Source organism: Sparus aurata, chromosome 11 (genome assembly GCF_900880675.1).
Source record: "Sparus aurata chromosome 11, fSpaAur1.1, whole genome shotgun sequence".
In the NCBI taxonomy this organism is placed as follows: domain Eukaryota; kingdom Metazoa; phylum Chordata; class Actinopteri; order Spariformes; family Sparidae; genus Sparus; species Sparus aurata.
In genome coordinates this window covers 19,965,784-19,986,492 of record NC_044197.1, presented here as the reverse complement: position 1 = coordinate 19,986,492, position 20,709 = coordinate 19,965,784, and the positions used below count along the sequence as shown (strand labels likewise).

Here is a 20,709-nt window from a genome sequence, read left to right as displayed (position 1 = left end):
TTGGTGTTTCTCTTTTTCTTTACCCAAACAATCAAATGATTCATGTAGAAAATAATCAGCAAATGAATCCATCATGACAAAAACTAATAATTTTCAGTCCAATACAAAACAGTTCAAAATTTGATTCATCTCAACCAACTACAACAGCAGAATCCTGCTTTTATATTCATGCATTCATATGATAAAGTTATCATATGACAAATATGAGTGTAACAGTTGTATGGGGCCATTTTTCAGCATTGAGTACTTTAATAATTAAAGTGCATTGTCCTGATTAAACTAACAGGCTTTCATTATTTTCATTATCACTCTTCCATTCTTCCGTGTATAGTTTACTGTGTTTGAAGAATTTTGGTATGGTCAGCAAATTAGAAAGGAATAACTTAATTTCTGGCTTAAATCGATACAGCAGAATACTAACGTGTGTTGTCTTCAGGTAAATCTGATTGGAAATTATGTTGAAGTGAAATTTTTGATAAAGCAATAAAATTAGAATGACCCCAGAAAATGCACACAAGGCTTATTAATTATTAATCTTAACTGTGATCTAATGAATCCATTATCTGATTTTATTCTTGGAGCTTCAGTTATTATTGTCTTATGGCCACCATAAATCATCACATAATAATGATGATGATTACATTACTTTAGGGTGCCTTATGTATAATTTATCGCAGCTTTACAAGCCTCTGCGGCTACCATTCAAGCCGGACAGAATTCAGCCCACGCTTTGTTAAAACAGTTTTCTAACAGAGGAACTATTTATTTAAATTTGTGGCAGAATTAATTGATAACATGTGAGTCTGTTTATGTTCAGGTGGGTCTGACTGCACATCTGTGTGATGTTTTTCAGCAGTGTGGTTAAAAACCCTCAGCACTGTTACATCGATCTGCCTTGCGGTTCAGACAGACCATCGCAAGGTCACATTCTTTTTTTTTCAGTGTCAGCATTTGAGCGGATTATAGCAAAGGATTTTTTTTTAAAAAAAAGAGAGCTCTGAAAGGCAGAACTGAATCTATTGACACAAGTATGACAATGAGGGGATACAGCATTTCCCAGCCTGTGTTGCAAGGATTCACAGAATGAACTTGACTTCCTGCATTTGTCAGTGCCGTGGAATTTGATTACAGTTACAGAAAGGTCACAGGGTCGGTCCTTTAACAGGCATTGTGACTGACATATCACTAAAGTGAATGAATTGTTGTAAGAGAACACATGATGATGTTTTGTTTTGTGCATTTTAACGTGCCATTTTGTTGTGTTTCCAGGGTTTCCAATGTATTTGGATTTTGGAAACTACCAAGGTGCTGGTACAACTCCACTCTGTGCTTAGATGAAATACAGTATAGTGCAGTTGTACTTTAACTGATACCTGTGACTGATCCCTTGACAAAGGACAAGAGACCAAAGGCTTAGGTTTCTTAATGCTTACGTTAGAACAAACTGTGCCACCGCCTCTTCTTTTACTTTTTATAGAAATCAGTAAACCCTTTTCAGGAAAAAGCCATGTGTCCATGTATTTGCCAAGGAAATTTGAAGCAAACTGAATCTCTTTGCAAAAAAGAAACAAACAAAAAAAGAACATCACATGTATGTCCATAAACTGGTTGTGTAATGTAGTTTCATGAGAAGTTGGCAGTGTAGGTAGGCTATGTCATGCATGACTGTGACAAACAGAGAAGAAGAAAAAGAAGAAAAAGACCACTTGCCTTGGCCACGACAGAAACAGCTTTTTCTTTATGAATCTAAAGAGGCCATAAAACAAGATGTTGCATGTCAGACCTCTTTAATGTTCAATATATGTTAGAGAAAATCCAAATGACAAGCTTGATTGAATGTGAAACCCTGAGTCAAACTGACAGACAGTAAAACCTCCAGAAAGAGGTGTACCTTGTAGAGTTGCCATTAAACAAATAGAGCAATGAAACCACCAAAAAAGTGATATTTTTCATCCTTATTTAAGTGACATTTGCAAAAACACGGTATAAAAATACATTGACAATATTTGCTTACAAAATACATTCATGTACAATCCAAATAGTTTATATATCAAGTGACAGACGATCAGACAGAGAACAGATTTTGCTATTGAAACCAATGAGGTCAAGATACAAACTTAATAAAAAATCTTAAAGCTACATATGTCCCAGTCCTGAAAGAGGTACAGCATCTTTATGATTAGAAGGTCTGCGGGTGTCGCAGCTCGGCACGGTGGCTCGTAGTTCAGCTTTGTGTTACTGTCATAAAGTCATTTGTTCCATATGGACAGTGACGATCATGTACATCAACAGATGTGTGTCCATAGACTGAACAGTGAGCCCTCAGCCTGCTGGCTTATTTCAAGTTATTCTGGCTCAAGCCTCAGATGAATGTGTAACTAATACATTACAGCTCCTTGCAAATGTTTGATAGCTCTGAACATGCAGAGTGCTAGCAGAGTTTGAATTTTAGCTGTAGAAAACAAGAAGAGGACACAAACCTAGTAGACTAATGATGAACTAATTAGTGCAAGTTAGTAGTCGTTTCGCAGTAAATAGTTATGTAACTAATGATCTAAAAACTGAATGAAGGTTCATGTTTGCATATCTTCTTTTGTTCTAACCTGCAATCTCTGCCTGTTTGTTAGTTTGCATTTAAATAAGAGCCACTACATGCATGTTTAAGCCTGCATTTTTCATGCACTTTAAGGTCAGAAGCTCATGTGAATGTTCGCTCTTAAATCAGCATGTATGCAAGAATAATTCTGTCAACACGTACAGTACTGCAATGGTTTATCCCTGCATTAAGACTCGCCATTCTGTGTGCATACAGTGAATGTGTTTGTATTTATGTTTAGTGCATAAAGTGTCTGTATTGCTGCAGGCATACAATGTACTGTGTGAGTTTGTTTGTGTTTGGGGTCATCTGAGTAGACAGAGGAGACCAAGAAGGCCGAACAGGAGGGTCGAGGGTGTGTTGGCACCCCCACTCGAGGTGTGGCTGTGGGGGTGAGGCGGGCACTTGCTATAGGGCTCTAAACAGGCAGCGTAGGCCATGACGTGAGCCACATAGTTCTGTTCTTTAACCCCGTGGAACAGGTGAGCCATGGGGCCTTTGGCGTAGATGGCCACATCTTCCCCTCCATGTGTCTCGGCATCCAATGGGACGGCAGCCTGCTGCATGTACTCCTCATCGTCTGGGGAGGGATGAAAATTGCGTAAGAAAACACTGTCCTGAGCAACTTTCTGCTTGGATCATGGATTGTAAAAGTAAAACAGATGCTTTTATAGACGTGTCATCATAAATGGAGCATGATCTTTTTTCAGTCTAGATTAACTTCTTCTTCACTGTGAGTCATCCACATGAAGACTATTTGCTGAGACCATTTACTAAGACTATTTAAACAGTGTTTGCTCACAGCACTGAGCCATACAAATGAGGTGTATCTGTTTCTAGAACATCATAATTAGTGTTGTTCCGGGGGCCCATCATTGCAAATGAACGATTACGTTGTTGTGATGTCATAGCTTTGAGAGGTGTTTCTGAAACATCATAATTAATGTTGCTCGAGGAGTATTACTTTTACTTGTAAAAGCAGCGATGAAACCACATCTGTAGCAAGATGCTTTGGCTGAGTTGGTAGAGAGGGATTTTGACTCAGGAGACTCTGGTTTGGATGCTGTTTTGCAATGTTATAATATGGTCGACTTACTATTTTTACGCTTAGTTCAGTTATTATTTTCCATTTCTTTTCTGTCTTTATTTGGTTAGGTTTAGGCAACAAAAATATTAGGCCAGGTTTGTGCTGCATTCAGAGACGGGCCTCCAATTCGTTTTAATAAGGGTTGTGCATTTTCACTGCAGACCGCAAGGGCTGCCAAAAAAAGTATGTAGCTGGCAGCATCCAAGCTGGTAAACTCTTCTGGAGAAACGCAACTGGACTAACAGCTCGTGATTAGACTAACAGCAGGGATGACCAACATCACAATGTAATGTTTTATATGTGTACCCTCAATTCGGCCTTTTGCACCAGTTTAAACCGGTTCTTTTTTATCTGTGGATTGACTGAGACTGGTATGCTTTACCCCCTATGGCTAAGGCATGACCCGATGACCGGAGGAAGAGTAAGACAGGTCAGCCAGTTTAAAAACCATTCTAACAATATGCCTCATATCATGGCTTAGTGTGTTGATTGTGGACAAACAATCACTAGTAGTACCAGCATGCTAGTAGCAGAGCAACACAGCAGCTTCTCCTTTTGTTCGTCATTTCAAACACCACCCACACCAGAGAACATCTTTCGGATTACATTTGCCTCATAACCGTTTTTGTGGCTGTTTTGCCCACAAAATGGTGTCATTTACCTCATTAAATTTAATTACAACACTTGCAAAACCCAGAAGGTAATTTTAGTCCTTTTGATAAAATGACAGCATTTACTCCCTGACCTTTCTAAAGTGAAGTGCACTGACAGATTACAGATATGATTCCTCCCCAAAAACAAACACACAATGCTTGAAAACAAGTGGGATACTAAAGTGCTGTCGCTGTGCTGATAGAAAACAACTGCAGTTTTGATAAAGGGTCCTTAGTTTTGTGAAATGGTGGTTACCAAATCAGTTTGACACCTTTACTCTCTTTGGCTAGTCATATGCTCTTCTCTAAAAAATACTGTTATAGTGTCTTGGCCTCGATCTTGAACAGAATCTGAATGCCTACTTTTACAGTGCTTCATATTTCTTTCGATGATGCATAAAGTTTTAGAAATGAATCCCGCGCTTGTAATTGCATGTTTACGTAAGGTACCAGATGAGTGTGCACTTTTGACACACGATTACTGGCTCCAAAAACATACAATGATGCCATGCCATTCAAAAAGACAAAATTGGGGGGTTTTAAAGGGCAATTCATCCCTGGATAGAAGTATTTCCACCTTCAAGTATACACACTCATGCAATGACTAAAGCGAATGATGCAGAACAAGAGGAGGAGGAACTGGATCATTTCTGTCCACTCTTCCACAAAGAAACACAAACAGCCTTTTTTCGAGCGCAGTTACATGTACACAGAGAGGCCTGTGCCGAGACTGGAACAGAAGAGTGAACAGTAAATGCCACAAACATCATATTTCATCTACGCTTTCCAGAGTAAAACACAGGCATGAGTCAGCCGTAACCACATCACTTCACGCTGTCTGTACACACATCAGCACAGACGAGTGCAGCATCTGAAAGGCATTAGTTTGTGCTTACAGTAATCCACCATTGTGATGTTCCCTCTGGTTCCATTTATGTGGACGTAACCAGGGCCGTTGGCGTAAAGGATGCTGGTGAAAGGCATTTTGTCATCAGCTTTCTTCGGTGCCAGACCTGACAAGACAAAATATGGAGACGATGGTTTGTCACCGTGTCGTCTTACACAGACAAAACAAGCACATAGTTTTGTAATTGCATGTTTACCTAAGGTAAACTCACACGAGGTGAGGGGGTAAGACAAGCTATCATGCTCTCCTCAACTTTCATTATTTACTTTTATCCTTTGCTATTATTGTTATTATGGAAGGGATTTGCAATAAGGACAAAAGGGAAGACATCTGCCACACTCTAGACAAGATTGAGCAGTTTGTTGCTGCAAAGAGGGTTGAGCATCCACTCATCACAACCCTGTACCCGCAGGATTGCATTTTTTGCACACTGATAGGAATGATGCCCTCCCGAAGATGGTTTTCCAATCACAGATGCTGTTCCGTGCACTCACTTCTTTTGGAGAAGAAAACAAAATGTAACATGATAGAGGAGCTTAATTTCTCGCTTTCTATCATTCTATTTACTCTTTTGTGGTGCAGCTGTAAGAACGCATCCTTCCTCCCTAGAGGTCAATTACCACGGCAACAGTAGCCTCTTAGAAGCATTCAGGTCAGCCTTGGTAATCACCGACATGTGTAAATGTCTTAAAACGTTTTCATTCTACTGTTTTCCATGTGTGATTTGCATCCAAATACAAATCCCTTTGCTATTCTGGACTTTTCCAGCCAGTTTCTTTCTGGACTGCGTTCAAGCATTTGTGCTTTGACTCATACCAAAGATGGGATTCCCTCGGGGTGTGTTGCCACCGAAAGTGAAGACGTGGGAGTGGTCAGCAGTGACCACAGTTAGAGTATCCGATTCTCTGGTTAGGTGTGCTGCTCGCTGAATGGCTCGGTCAAACATTACAGCTTCTGTCAGTGCCAGCTTGGCAATGCCGTCGTGGTGGCCGTGATCTATTCTCCCTCGTAACGGAACAACAAAAAAAAACAAGCAAATTAGACTCGGCCCAAAACATCTAACTAGTACACCTCTATTAGACTCATTTGAGCGAAAATTAAAGAATGAAAACTCTAATGGGTACTCTGTTTTACATAGATTGGTCACTCAAGGTACAATAAGGTACCCTCATTCTTCATGATGATATATTGATGTCATGCTTGGTGAAATTTTTAAAGTAAAGGAGTGCTGATACAGCATTACTGTAGTACTCATCTTCCACAAACAGGAAGTATCCTTTGGGATTCTTGCTGAGGATCTGTATGGCCTTCTCTGTCATCTCCACAATGGAGGGGTCACGTGTGTTGTTCCGGAAAACCTCGAATCTCATGTCCTTTGGCTCAAACAGACCTGGAGCCACCAAAAACAAAGGGAAAGAATATTTTACTGTAATAAAAATAAAAAATAAAAATTGTACAGTGGTAATGACGAGTTAAAACTAAAGTGCCAGAGCTGAAGACAGAGTAAAGCAAAACAAGACAGGAGGCGAAGTGAGAGAGTAAAGAGGAAATTGAATGACTGAACAGAATGATCGTAAACTAGATTGACTTATCTTGTTATTTAGCTAACAGGCTTTGCTAACATTCACAGTGAAATCCAAGCTCCAAGACTCCCATTTATTCTTAAATCTTATTCTTACAAATTATGGCATTTAATATTTCTGTCTATCTTCATGTTAATAATGCTAAGTCTTAATGACTGCAATTTGGAGAGGTTTTTTCTTAAGTAAGTAAAGAACAGTAGTAAAGATTCCAGATAGTACCCTTTAATTCATTATACATGAAAGCAATATAACTGTGCAGTGTGATAACAGCCCAGCTGCATCTGTATTACCGACAGAAGCATCACGGCAAATAAACTTGCCCTTTGGTTTTTATGACTACAGGTAGGGTTGATAATACCAGCTTACTGTGAATTATATAGTGCGCAGTCAGTTCTACTTCGCATGGCTGTAAAGATGAAAGCTGATCTTACTGGTAGTCTTTCTTTAAGCCACTGAGAGGGTTTCACAATTAAGATAAGCAACAGCATTAACATCGATGGCGCAACTGACATGTTGAGCTGTCATGGGCCACACGTACTGCCTTCACATTAGGGCCAAGAAGTGCCCCTACTGTCAAGTGTGAGTTTTTATGTGATGGATGTGTTACACAGGCATTATATATGCCTTTGCCTTGTCTACTATATGGTGTCAGTATGTGTATTAAACACTGCAGTAAGCTCACAAGTTTCTGTTATCTGCTCAACATGATATCTGCCTGTGGTGTCAAATCTATACCCACCCATCAACCGGTCTGTAGTCTTAACATTTATCTCGTCAAACTCCCTCCTGTGCCAAACGTAGTGTGACTTCTTGTTCTGAAAAACAAACCAGAGAAAAAAGTAGCCTGTGATTTTACATCTTACAATATACAATGAAATATTCAACAGCAATGTTAAACGAAACCTACGGGTTTAGCCTTCAGCCACACGTCGATAAGGTTCCTCTTGTCTTTGCGGTCCCCTTTGCGAGAGGTTGAGGTCGGGTACTCGGGGTCTGGGGTGCCTTTTGGTGTCATGTACATCCTCCCTCCCCCCAGAATCACCTTAAAGGTATACCAGACAGAATCATTATATTTACATTGACACTGTAACAAAGTCCTCTGAATGCCAAATAGCTGTGTTTCACGAGGAGGGTGAAAATGACTCATTTAATGATGATTATAGTTAAGCTGGACTAAATCAGAAAGTGAGTCTTGCACGCATTCCTTATCCAACCTAAAACAAAACAACCATCATAGGATCTACTAGTGGAGATAAGCTCTGGACTACCGCTTTGTTTCACTTATGCAGGGAGCCATATGGGATTAGTACAGTGTTTACAGTGCAGTTAGTTTAAACGTAACTTGATCCAATTGATCAAATATGTTGGCAGCAATAAGAAAATGAGCCAAAACACGCTGGTTCTTACATACATCAATGTCAACGTTGGTGACCAGTTGGGTTGCGATGTCGACACATCCCTGTCTACGGGCGCTGGATGGAAGATCTGCATCACTGTACCAACTGCGGCTGACGGAGTGGGCGTAAGCTGCAGCCGGGGAGGCGTGCTGGACACGGGTGGTGGTGACAACGCCAACTGATTTACCTGGACAACGCAGAGACAATCACAAATCAGAGGTAAAGCAGTTAGGAGAATCATTCACAATGGGATATTCTTTTTGTGACACTGATGCAAATGAACAACTAACACATGACAGTGGGACATTTAATATACAAAAGAGGTTAACTTAATTTGAATTTCCTTGGATATAGAGCTGCTGCAGAGGACAAAACAAGGATACTGGCTCAGTCATTAACTGTAGTCATCGGCTAGTCACCCTCTCACCTTCCCCACGAAACATTTCTGGAGCTTCACAGCAAAACAGTGTTGCAGCATTCTCCTTAACAACTGTAAAAGCTGAGGAATTGTTTTACCAAGTCAAAAAATAAAAAATAAAAACAAAAACAAGAAAATGGCTCCATACAACACGGCCAGCATTATACTAAGTATCCGGAAGCCACAAGACCACAACTTGATTTGAAAAGACCTTATTTACACCCTTTTAAAAGCCAAAGTCTTCAATGTATCCGCAAAGCTAAAAGCTTCAAAGTGCACCTCGTCTGAAGGGCGTGTATGAGCTTGTGCACCAACGAGGGTGTAAATAATGTCTTTTCAAATCAATTTGGGATCTCCGAGCTTCTGGACCCAATTCCCCATCTACTTCAGTTGTTTAGGATAATGCTGCAACACCGTTTTGCTGTGAAGCTCCAGAAAAGTTTGGGTGAGCGGGGTTGATAAATAAGTTTAATTCTAATCTTTGGGTTCTACGATCTTTCCTAATGAAGCCCTGTGGACGAAGGCTTTTACTGCAGCAATTAATGAGTGAAAAATGGAAACCACTGCTCTTTACATATATTTTCTACTTTATTTGTTTTACTAGCTTCAGGTGTTTGATGGGCTGGCTGCCGATAGTTAACTTAAAAATGGCAATTAAGTTTTCCTTGGAAACATTTTGGCATTTTGACCTCAACAAAAAAGTACTGCCTTCTTAAAATGTGCATCATTAGAACTTTACGACTTCATAATAAAATCAGAAAACAAATACCTCTTTATTTTCTAAACACATAATAGCAATACCTAGTCACCACTGTATCCATGTATTGCAGTGATATAATGAGACAGCGATGCAGAAAGACTTCAGATAAAGACTTCTCAGAATGTAAACTAATGAACCCTCAAACAGGAATCGTAACAGAATGTGCACATGTTGTTCGGCCATAACCACAAACGATGGTCAGTGTGAAATGATATCTTACTTTGATCTATTCTGGACATTGAACTAAACCTGCTGTCATTTAAGTAGCAGGGCACATGCTTATCAGATGATTGTTTTATTCCTCATATTTCATTTTGTACTGTATATGATCATTGAATATTTTGAGATAAGAATGTAATTCAGACCAGCTGACCTTTCCATTGCACACACACCAACCAGTTATCCAAGGCTTTTAGTGTCTTTACCTTGTGCTTTAGCACGTCGTAGCACAGAGTAGACCTCGTTACCGAAAGTTGTGTTACACTCGTAGGCCACCGCCATAGCGCTGAGTCCCACTGTCTTAGCGTTGGCCTTCACTCCACAGTGGTAGGCTGTAGCTGTGCTAGCGCTGTCCGCTACCTGCTTATCCACGCTGTAGGTCTGTGGAGCAGAATCACCAGTAAAGACACAAAAGGGTGTACTTACATTTCTATATATTATAGGCCAGAACAGAACTCAGACTAACTCACACTTACACTTACAGTTACAATAATTGAGGGATTATACGTGGTAATTAAGCTGAATCCAACTTTAGTTTGATTTTAAATCTGTTTCTGCCACAATGTCAGCATTTTCATTTAAAGTGTTGATTTTAGCTAAATCCCCTGAAGAAAGTCTTTTCACACAAAGGTTTGAGTACTTAAATCAGAGCTGGATTGGTGTGAGGCGAGATGCAACATGTCGAGAGAACAAAGCATGCGAAACATGGACACACACACACGCTAAGCCATTCTTCTTTACAATTCATCTGCAGAGCGTCTCTGAATGTTTATTTCCCTCTCACTGTCTGTCTCTGTCTGTCTCCATGTGTCACACTGTACTGATTTATTTACCAAGCAACCACTGACACACACACGCACACGCACACGCACACAACACACACACACACACACACACACATACACAAACATGCACTCACAAAACACATATTAAAGTGTATGAGCATGCGAGTAATCTCACTTTCTTTCTCTCTCTCTCACACATGCATCATTTAACAAAAGTGAGTCTGGGAGTCCATCCACTGATATCAATGTTGATAGTGTGTGTGTGCGTGTGTGTGTGTGTGTGTGCGTGCGTGCGCATGTGTGTGTGCACGTGTTTGCAGGCGTGTGAGTGTGTTTAGAGGCACAGCAATTCAGAGTTCACAGAGTGCAGAGAAATAATAAAAAAACTGCTTTATAACTGTGAATTATTTTGAGAAAAGTCAGTGTAAGGGGTGTTAAATCACTGCAATGCCATTATTTTTCACTTTTCTCATTCAAATCTAAAAAAAAAGAAACGGCTAATACTGCAAAAATCGGATGTTTTAAGGGGCAACAGTAGTAAAAAGTGATCACTATTTAAGGCTAAAAATGCTAAACTATAAGCTCTGAAAAAAAGTTAAACTGTAATCAGGTACATGTACAGGTGTTCAGTGGTAAACAAATATGTACATTCATATCACAAAGGATTATTGATAATAATTACCAACTGTAGAGAAAAAATTAGAAAAGAGAAAAAGTAATAATCCAGTATCCAAGTTGAAAAGCTTTAGTTGATGCATGTTTCGAATGAAAAATGTAACTATCCATAGAAGACACGACTGAGGAATAATTCATAAACACATCTACGTTATATGATGAAACCATACTGGCTCTTTTGAATTAGAAATTGTGCTGTACTCCACACTAATTGGTGGTTGAGTGTAATGATTGAAGATTCAACAATGTTGTGTTGTCACCTTCGACAAGGCCACATATGGGAAGGTGTCCATGGCCAGCATTGTTTCCTCCCCTGATCTGCCCTCCATCTGACCGCGCAGGATCCGAGCTGCTGACACTGTGGACACGCCCATCCCTGTGAGACAATGATTGACAGGTGAAGGAAAAAGTTCAGGTCAATCCATAGTTTTTTTTTATTTCACAAGCATAGTCAACTGAAATATTGAATGACATATTAAAGAATGATAAGGAATATTGGGAATGTGTTAATGTCTTGTGAAGGTTTTGGTGCTCTGAGGAGCTCAGAATACAGTTCTCTGCCTCGTATGTGGACAGTTTACAAAATCCGGCCTGGTAATATTAAAATGTGTTCAGGCTATAACTGTCACATGAGAGGAAAACATTTGGATTCGGTAATTCTCTGAGCAAACACAGTCAAGGCATGTCAAGGCCATTAGCATTAACTGAATCCACAAATACAGGGCATTCAGGGCAGTGGTTTTCTAGGAGGACCACAGTTTCGAACAAAATCATCACACAGACCAAACACTGACCCTTCCGGGCAACTTATTTGCCCACTATTGACAGAACATATAACATATGAACATCCAAAAGTACTGCTAGTCACTATTTTGCATATATTACATAAAACACACACTAAATGCCTTTTTGTAAATGAGTTAAGGGACTTGTTTTCTATCTTCCACTTTTAGATTTGACCTCTGACTTTGAAAGCCATGCTTTACGAATCCCATGGCACTATGATGCACTTAACTCTCCCTTCAACATAACGGTCATAAAACTGAGAACATGCACTGGGCAGGGCATCGCTGGCGAAATACACAAAGAAAACTCGACCACCCAGAAATGTGACTCAGTGGGTCTGATTTAAAGCAGATATTCTGGTAGTTAAGATGGCAAACACTCTTAAATCTCTGCAGGTTTAACAAAAATTACTCTCATGCCTCGCCAGTTGTAAATTATGCAAGTGACCATTAATGTGAAGAATTTGCCAAATCTGTTTCGGGTGGAAATTTTCCTAAACTGGCACTAGTCGTCTGTCTTGTAGACAGAGGAGTTACTAAATGCAACGCACTGCTAAAGCGGGAGATATGTAGCCTCCCAACTGACTGCCACCTCAAAGGTAACCTGCATAGTATTTGACCAGTAAAATGTTATTGAACAATGTTTTCTGCTAATAGCACCCCGATAGACGATGTGCAAATGAACACAGTGAGAATGAAAACTGCTGACAGGACAACGTGAATGGAAACGACGCACAATATAAAATGCTCCAAACCATTGCAAATGTTTGCACTCAACACATTTGCTAGACCTCAGTGATAGACACAATGTGATTTGGCTTGCAACACTAGTTTGAATAGAACTTTTTTGTTTTGCTAACAAAAAACGCCTGAGCTCCTAAAAGTACAATGCAACAAGTTGTCAACCTTAAACAACAAAATCAGCGGCAGTCAGTGCCTTGCAGCAGGAGCATTTTTTTTGGAGTTGTGTCCTTTTTTTGCCACTTGGTCCTGTATTCATTCTCACTCTAGCTCAGTTTTTGGTCTCCACCAACTCCTGAAGGAAATATGTAGCTTTTTAACCTCAAATGTTCCACCAGCTAGTTGCTGAGTACACATTGAGCTGAAAGAGATAAAAATGCTCAGCAGAATATATGTATGTATGTGTGTGTGTGTATATATATATATATATATATATATATATATATATATATATAGATATACATATATATATATGTATATGTATATATATATATATATATATATATATATCTGTTATTTGATGTTACTGCTATGATTATTAAGAAACTGGTATATAAACAATGCAAATAGTAAAGATTCACACATTTTTTTCCCAACTGACCTCAGGGGGATCCACGATGAGATGTGAACTCATCCTGTCAAAGAGATTAATGTCACACTACTTCCGCCCTTTCTACATCTGAGTCATTACTCACACAACTCTAAGTGTGGCTTGTCAAGCTCACAAAATCAATCTAAAGCTCTTGAACAAATGACCAAAGCCGGTCAAAGTTTTATTATGACCGCTGGCTCATCTGCTCTTACAAATCTGGTCACGTGCCTGCACTACCCGTCACACACAATCCCTCAATCCAGCAGCAACTTTTTCTGTTCAAACTTTAACCAAGTTGGGATTTGTATATTTGCTGGGATGGATTCCATAATGTTAGCATGACCTACCGTCGCCGAGGAACAGGATGAGGTTCTTGGCCTGATGGTCCCTAGGGCGGAGTTTCAGTGCAGCATCTAGTGTTGCCCTGGCCTGAGCATCCCAATAGGCCGGTTCCTTCTCAAGTTCATGCAGTGCTGCGCCGTGGAAACACAGACATATGGAGAATGAGATATGTGTGTAGGCAGTGTGGATAGATATGGATCTCAGAGATGCAGCAGGTATGGAATCGGAAATGTGTGCGATATTGACTGCTTAGTATGCGCAGGCGTGCTGTGTTGGCTTGTGTGGAATGGTAAAGCTCCAGAGCAGAGAAGCGGCGAGCGTATTCAACGCATCCCCTTCTGCCATTTTCTGACACTTTGAATTGTATTTGGCCTTGGGTTAGACAAAAGAGGAGGCTTCTCAAGAGTCAAAATGACAACAAAACGGCCAGGAAGGCCTGGATTCTGTCTGTTCATGCCCACTGGGAGCCTCACGGTGAAAGAAGTCAAAAAAGAACATTCCTCCAGCCACACACAAACACAACTGAAAGGCAAACTGTCTGTCCCACATTTTACATAAAACAGGTAGACACAGGAAAAAATATACTCACACGCTTTTGTTCATCCACACCAACAGACTCATTCCAACCACAAACCTGAGTTTGTGCTCACATTCTGTCATCGCACACTCATCCTTTTCCCAGGTTGAGGTTACCTGCTTGAGTCGCCCTGCGAGTCCATTTGTCTGCCCACACGGTGCTACTAATATCCCAACCACAGGCGGCAATAATAACTCTGTTGTCTCCTCACCTTGGCTCTCCAAAGCGGCCCGGCCCACAGCCAAGAGCATGGGGCCCAGAAGGATGAGCAGGAGGTTGGGGGCCCCGCACTGTGACGTCTGCATCTCTAATCCGAGCGACCTGGAGGCTGGAGAGGTTGACACAGCCGGCTTTCAGAGCAGCACTCCGAGACCAATAGACAGAGGCGAAGGCAGAGAGAGAGTGTGGCTGTTAAGACCTCCGGCCCTGCCTTTTTAAAGCCCCATTGGGTGTGTAGTAAGGAAGGGCCAACGCCAGCTCATAGGCTTACAGCCACAAAAGAGGGAAGAGAAAATGTGAGAGAAGGAGGAAGAGCCAGGAGAGAGAGAGAGAGAGAGACAGAGAGAGAGAGAGAGAGAGAGAGAGAAGCTAGGACCACACAGGAGCTGTGCAGCATCGCAGCCCCTCTACTCACTTTGATTCCTGAAAATGCACCACCCCCCCATTTTATTGTTTTAAAAAGGTTGCTTTAATTTCGTTTTCCCTCTTTTCCCTGGCTCCGCCACTCTGATAGAAATTTGAATGGTCCTTTGATGTGGTAAACGCATATTGGGTCTTTCTTTTCAGCAGCCCCTTTAAAACTGAGAGAGAGAGAGAAAAAAAAAGGGTACCCAATTTGTGTTGGCATCCATCACGATACAAATCATAACCGTGTCTCTTTCCATTTCTTCCCCCCCCCCATTCCCTGGAAAAACAGTCCGAGGGAGGAAAGGGAACAAGGTCCAACCTATTCTTGAAATCATCATGATTGAGTCGTGATGTGTTCTGCTTTTCATGTCAGGAAAATGGTATATTTCCATTTCCCCCTCTCTGAATTTTTGCATTTAAAAGACCCCAATAATTTCCCCCTCACCAAGTCAACTTGGCAGATTTTGAAATGAAGCGGGGTTAGCATTTTTCTCCTGTGAGGTAGTGGAGACTGCCTGCAGAATGAAAATGTCTCTCCTTTTACACAAACACAACAGTTAATGTGTGAAATGAAGTGAGTTGGGCCAACTTTGTTCCACGCGGCCAACAGAATCAAATTCCCGACGAGCGGCTTTCGCCCTCGTGAACCCGCGAGGCAGAATCTCGTTACAAGTCAGGGCACTGGAAGACCTCTGCTCTCTGCCAACCGTTCACCCGTTGCAAGCAGGGGTTTGCAGTTAGTCACATGTGCCTAATCAAGACTGCAATAAAATCATAGCAGCAATCTGGGTAAAGAGGCCTCACATGATGTGGCCCACACCACATGCGCTGGAAATACCAGCGGCAATGTGCGAGACCAGAAAAACCTGCAGAGGCACGTCTGTCTCTTAGTCCATTTGTTATGGTTCTGCCCCTGAGAGAAAGTCTAGCTTGAGTTGGGAAAGTCAAATTAGTTTCCAGCAAGACAAGTGTAAACACCTGGTGGCTGTTTTAGGTCTCAGCGTCCTGCATCCACCACAAGGTGCTTAATGCTTAATCACTGCTGTTGGCTGATTATATGGCAAGCTCGAATGCTCGTGGGAATGCAGCGAACTCTTGAGAATGCAGAAGACAAACATAAAGAAAGATTAAGAAATGTATAGGCCTGCTTTGTATACATTACAGCAACAGAAGCATCTGCAGTACAACATTCAGTATCTAAATGAGAGGCTCTACTTGATCTTCTTATGTATTAAAAAATACAAGTTTGTTTAGGTTTGTACTACCTGCTACCTCCAAGGGGGTACAGCAGACATCTAACTTTCCTGTTTACAGCAAACACATATCTGATCTCCATATTGCCCTAAGCAAGGGTTTCGTGACTGTAGTTACTAGGGTAAATGCTATGTTGAATTAAATCACACGCTACATGCAGGAGGGATAAGAGATCACTGCTGGTGAAAAAAATAAACATAAATACATATTTTTCTAGCCTCAGATGGAGAGCAAGTGTATATGGGATATTTATAGGGTAGCAGATGGTGACTTGTGTACACTATTGAGATCACCAAGCAGAGGAAACCGTACAGTGGGGGGCTCCATGTTGAAACAGACTTCCTGATCTAACGGACCAAAAAAAGACACCTGTTCTTGGATCACAAAACTAGGACCCAGCCTAAAAAATAATCATTATCTATAGTATATTATCTATACGGTATATATTGTTTTAAATCCCAAATTCACTTTCACGGTTGAAGGAAACTCTCCACCTGTGCAACAGGATCGCTATCCTCCCTTTACTGCCGTTGTCTTCTTTGTTTTTATGCTGTTTTCTTTTATTGAAATTTCAGACAAAACAGACAAAACCGACAAAACCGTCATCAACAAATAGTTTTATATTTGAATGAATAAATGCAAGATCCAACATAATGTTAAACACGGAGGAGAAACAGACCAAATAATAACTAGAGACGTTTTTAGATACAGTTTCCTTGGAGCTGCGAAAAATCTATCCTCCAAGTGTCCCCTGAGGAATCTTTCGATTAGCATTCTGTAAGGCGGGGAACATGTAACGTGGAACCTTGGAACAAAAATGCTCCCCCCTAGAAAAACACGTCCTGCAGCGCTATAAGGTTTGAAGATGCTGATGTTACGTCCTCTTGTTTGACTCCAGTTGGGGATCTTGTGCAGCCATTGTCCACTGTAGGGCCAAAACTAATGATTATTTTCATCATCAATTGATGTGCTGATTATCTTTTCTGATTTAATCATTTAGTTAATTTAGTTAAAGTGACGTCTTCAAATTGCTTCTTTTCTCCAAGCACCAGCCCCAAACCCAAATACTTTTCATTTCATATCATAAAAGACAAAGAAATAGCAACAAATTCTTACATTTAAGAAAAATTGTAACATACTCAAGTTACCTAGTTAATCTATTATCAAAATGTTAGCAACCAATTGTATTTCGATCAACTAATCGGTTAATCCACTAATAATTGCAGCCCTAGTCCACTGTTTTAAAATTGGGATTCATGACTTCTTATGAAGAAGTGTTTTTAGGAGCTTCTCTTTGTGTTTGATACATAAGGAACCTTAAAGTGAAACTCTCGCCAAAATGCAACCTAGGCTTTTTTTGTGAATGTATAAAAGTCAAACCTTTGTTTAAAAGCATAATTACGACGAAAGAGACACTTTTAAGATTGACCGTATTTTCGTTTTTCGGGTCAAACTCATTTTAAATGGGAGGGCCAGGGACAAATTAGTGATAGCATCAAAATCGCTATTTTTAAACACTAAGAAGGCTCAACACGAGATAAAACTTTGCTCGTAGTATCACCAGGGTCTCTACACTTGAACTCGAGCATTATGAACATTGTTTGTGTACAAAGAGTTTACAAAAACGAAAGTTTTTGGACAACTCACATTAGCAGACGTTTCCTCCGCTCGCCGTCGTCCTGCCAGTGAGAAGTGTCGATCTCTGAATGCGATGTAACATGGAGGACAGTTAAGGTGGACCGCTCCTTCAACTTAATTCCATATAAATTCACAGATAATTCATTGTTTTGTCGTTAGTGAAAAACAATATTGATCTTGAAGTTTAAAAAGGAGCCTCATATAAGAAACAATACTAAAATGAAAGAGCTGGAAAAGTCAAGTGATATATCGCGTGGATAGTTGTTGCTGGAAGACAGTAGCGGTCCACCTTAACTCTCCTCCATATTACGTCGCTTTTGGAGATCAATACTTCTCGGCTGTCATGACGGCGGCTAGCAGAACAAACTACTGATAAGGTGAGTTGTTCAAAAACTTTCTTGTTAGCAAACTCTGTGTACACAAACAATATTCTCAATGCTTGTGTTCATGTGTAGAGACCCTGGTGATACTACGAGCAAATTTTGATGTTGTGTCAAGCCTTCTTAGTGTTTTAAAATTAGCAGTTTTGATACTATGGCTAATTTGCCCCTAGCACTCCCATTGGAAATGATTTTGACCCGAAAACAATAGTACGGTAAATCTTAAAAGTGCCTCTTTCGGCGCAATTATGCTTTTACACGAGGGTTACTCATATACAATTACAAAAAAAGCCTAAGTTGCATTTTGGCAAGAGTTTCCCTTTAAGCAGAGCTTTTTCAAGTGTATAGAGGTATATGTATGTATAAACATATATGGTTTCACAGTTACACACATACAGTACCTCCTCACACACACCAACACTCTACATTCCAGCATCTGGATCCTGAGTCAGATTCCCCTAAAAGTACATTACAAATACTACACTCCCCTCTGCTTCCCCTCTCTCTGCTCTTAACAAGCAGAACTCCTTTAACCTATAGATTCTGTAAATTACAGTGGTGAGCCCGGCTTTGCGTCTAGATTACAACTCATGGAAGGAAATATTTAGGTTTCAGGTTGTCAAAGCGAAGGATATACACGTGGGTGGTGCCAGACCACACAACGACACTTTAAAGAAGGAGCCAAATCCTTTGCCCCTGACTTTATAAAGGTGGCTTCCAAAAGGCATTTCTGAGATATGACAAAGATAGGGAAGAGAAAGTTATTGGACCAGGAAATATTGATGGTGAAAGCTGTGGATTCTTGACAGGACGGTATGTTGAAGAAAAGGGAGAGACAGACAACCATCAGGAAAAAGAAAAGGGCTGAGGAGACAGACAGACAGACAGACTGCCGGATCTTATGGAGAATAAAAACAGAGACAGCACTGGTGGAACAATTAAACTGAGTCTGCAATGATGTCTGTGATCTATCTGGGCCTCCTCTCAAATATGCTCCCCCGTCTCCTCAAACACACACACATGGAGTGACATCCACGAGACAGATGAAGAATATATCTAGATCAATTTAAGGACGTACCATAAATGATGTAACCCCTTTTTTATGTGAAGCACTGGTGACTGAGATCCCATCTCAGAACAGTTGGACGACCAGCCATAAAAGATTTTACTGCCGGCATGCAACTCAATTGGGGGACAATTAGAAGTGAAGCACCGAGAGTCCCGAATCAAGACGGCTCACAGCCGCTACGGAGAGAGATCTCTACCTCGACATCAAACAGTCTAACAGCCCTGAGAAGTGGCCCCTCTTAGTTTTTAATTGGACTCATAAAGGAAATATGGAGTGTGCCCTAATTACACTATTTTTGTGTGTGTGTGTGTGTGTGTGAGTGAGTTTGTGTGTGCACGTGTGTGTGACATAGTTAGAGAGCAAATTAAAGATAGTGCTTTCGCAAGAAGAGGAGAACACGAGAGCATGGGAGAGATTGAAAGAAAGTCGCCGTGAAAGACAGCGTGTTGTGTTTGTGTGTGTGTGTGTGTGTGTGTGTGAGCCTGCAAACATGTCTCTCCGCGATGTGTTGTAATTGTCCACGGTTTGTTATGTCTGACTTGAGACCTAGAAGTTGTGACATGGAAAAAAGTAAATTGCAAGTCTGATCCAGGCGTATGGCTCCAGTTTTTTACTGCGTGCATTGAAGAATATATTGCACTTGACATCACGTCATAAAAAAATGCTTTCATGGGCGCATGGTCACCACATCAAATATTTGTCTATGGCTGCTGCTTTGCAAACCTTCCCCCCCCCCTTTTTTCTCACTCTTTTAGCAACATCACAAATATAAAATTCTGACTCACCTGCGCAACCACATCCAGCGAGGAGAAGTAAGCCTATCATCAGCATCATCTCGCCTCACAGCCTTCAAACCTCTTCTTCTCTTCCCAACACTGTCACTGTTTCTCTCTCCTTTCCTCTTCTTGCTCCTCTGCTTTTTCTACCACCTCTCCTGCTTCCTTGGGTCTGCGGTGATAACAATCTGCTTCTCACACCTCCTTCTGCAACATTGCCGCGCAAAGTTTTATCACCTGGTATCCGGAGAAGAAATAAGTGGATGACTGAAAACAAAAAGTTATTTTCCTTCCACCACCTACATTTCATTTTGTAGCCTTGGCTTTCTCCTTTTGTTTGAGGCAGAGGGGTGTGTGTGGGGGGGTGGGGTTGGGGTGGGGGGGGGGAGACGACACACACTGCACATCTGCACCACCAGCAGCACTCACCTTTTTGCCAGTTTGCGTCAGAAATATCCATCAAATCAGAGAGCGGACCCGTTTCCCTCCCCGCACTGCCCATCTTTTTCCTCCACAATGCATCGAATCAAAGTGTTTTTCTCTCTGAGTCCTTTGTGGACACATGTCTGTCAGCAGCTCACACAGGTTGAGGCTTTGTAGTTTGCTGCAGGAAATGCTGGGATTGGTTTCAGTGGAGTCAAACCAGGACAGAGGCTTTAAAGAATGCAGGGAAAACAAACAAGTGTGTAGATGCTGAGCATTACCAAGACAGGCACGTGATAAATAAACTTGTACTAATGAGCTAAACGTTGAATGAAAGCCAGGATTACACGGTGAGACATAAACCGTGGAAATCCAGAGAGATACATTGGTATTCAGGATGGCCGGGCTCGGTCTGTTGGGAGAAA

At 41.0% G+C, this 20,709-nt stretch overlaps 1 protein-coding gene across 2 annotated transcripts; it reads right to left on the bottom strand.

Moving 5' to 3' along the window:
* Positions 1-1,770: 1,770 nt before the first annotated feature.
* alpi.1 (alkaline phosphatase, intestinal, tandem duplicate 1) lies at positions 1,771-20,179 on the bottom strand. Of its 2 annotated transcripts, none has more exons than XM_030434283.1 (11): positions 19,871-20,179; positions 13,546-13,671; positions 11,341-11,456; positions 9,827-10,001; positions 8,238-8,410; positions 7,734-7,868; positions 7,566-7,641; positions 6,499-6,633; positions 6,060-6,251; positions 5,233-5,349; positions 1,771-3,176 (listed from the first exon to the last, which is right to left on the bottom strand). In XM_030434283.1, the coding sequence occupies exons 1-11, from the start codon at positions 19,917-19,919 to the stop codon at positions 2,902-2,904; spliced, it is 1,569 nt and encodes a 522-aa protein (XP_030290143.1). In that variant the 5' UTR covers positions 19,920-20,179; the 3' UTR covers positions 1,771-2,901. The 2 variants fall into 2 exon arrangements, with proteins under 2 accessions (XP_030290143.1, XP_030290142.1); XM_030434282.1 differs by lacking the exon at positions 19,871-20,179 and adding an exon at positions 14,329-14,666.
* Between the last annotated feature and the right edge of the window lie 530 nt (positions 20,180-20,709).

Bases quoted from the DNA above. Each gene is read 5' to 3' on its own strand.
- alpi.1 (XM_030434282.1), bottom strand. From the start codon at position 14,422: ATGCAGACGTCACAGTGCGGGGCCCCCAACCTCCTGCTCATCCTTCTG. The intron at 7,869-8,237 runs GTATGTAAGAAC...TATACCTTTAAG, and splicing joins TCACCAACGTTGACATTGAT to GTGATTCTGGGGGGAGGGAG. The intron at 5,350-6,059 runs GTATGAGTCAAA...TTGTCTTGTCAG, and splicing joins CCGAGGGAATCCCATCTTTG to GTCTGGCACCGAAGAAAGCT.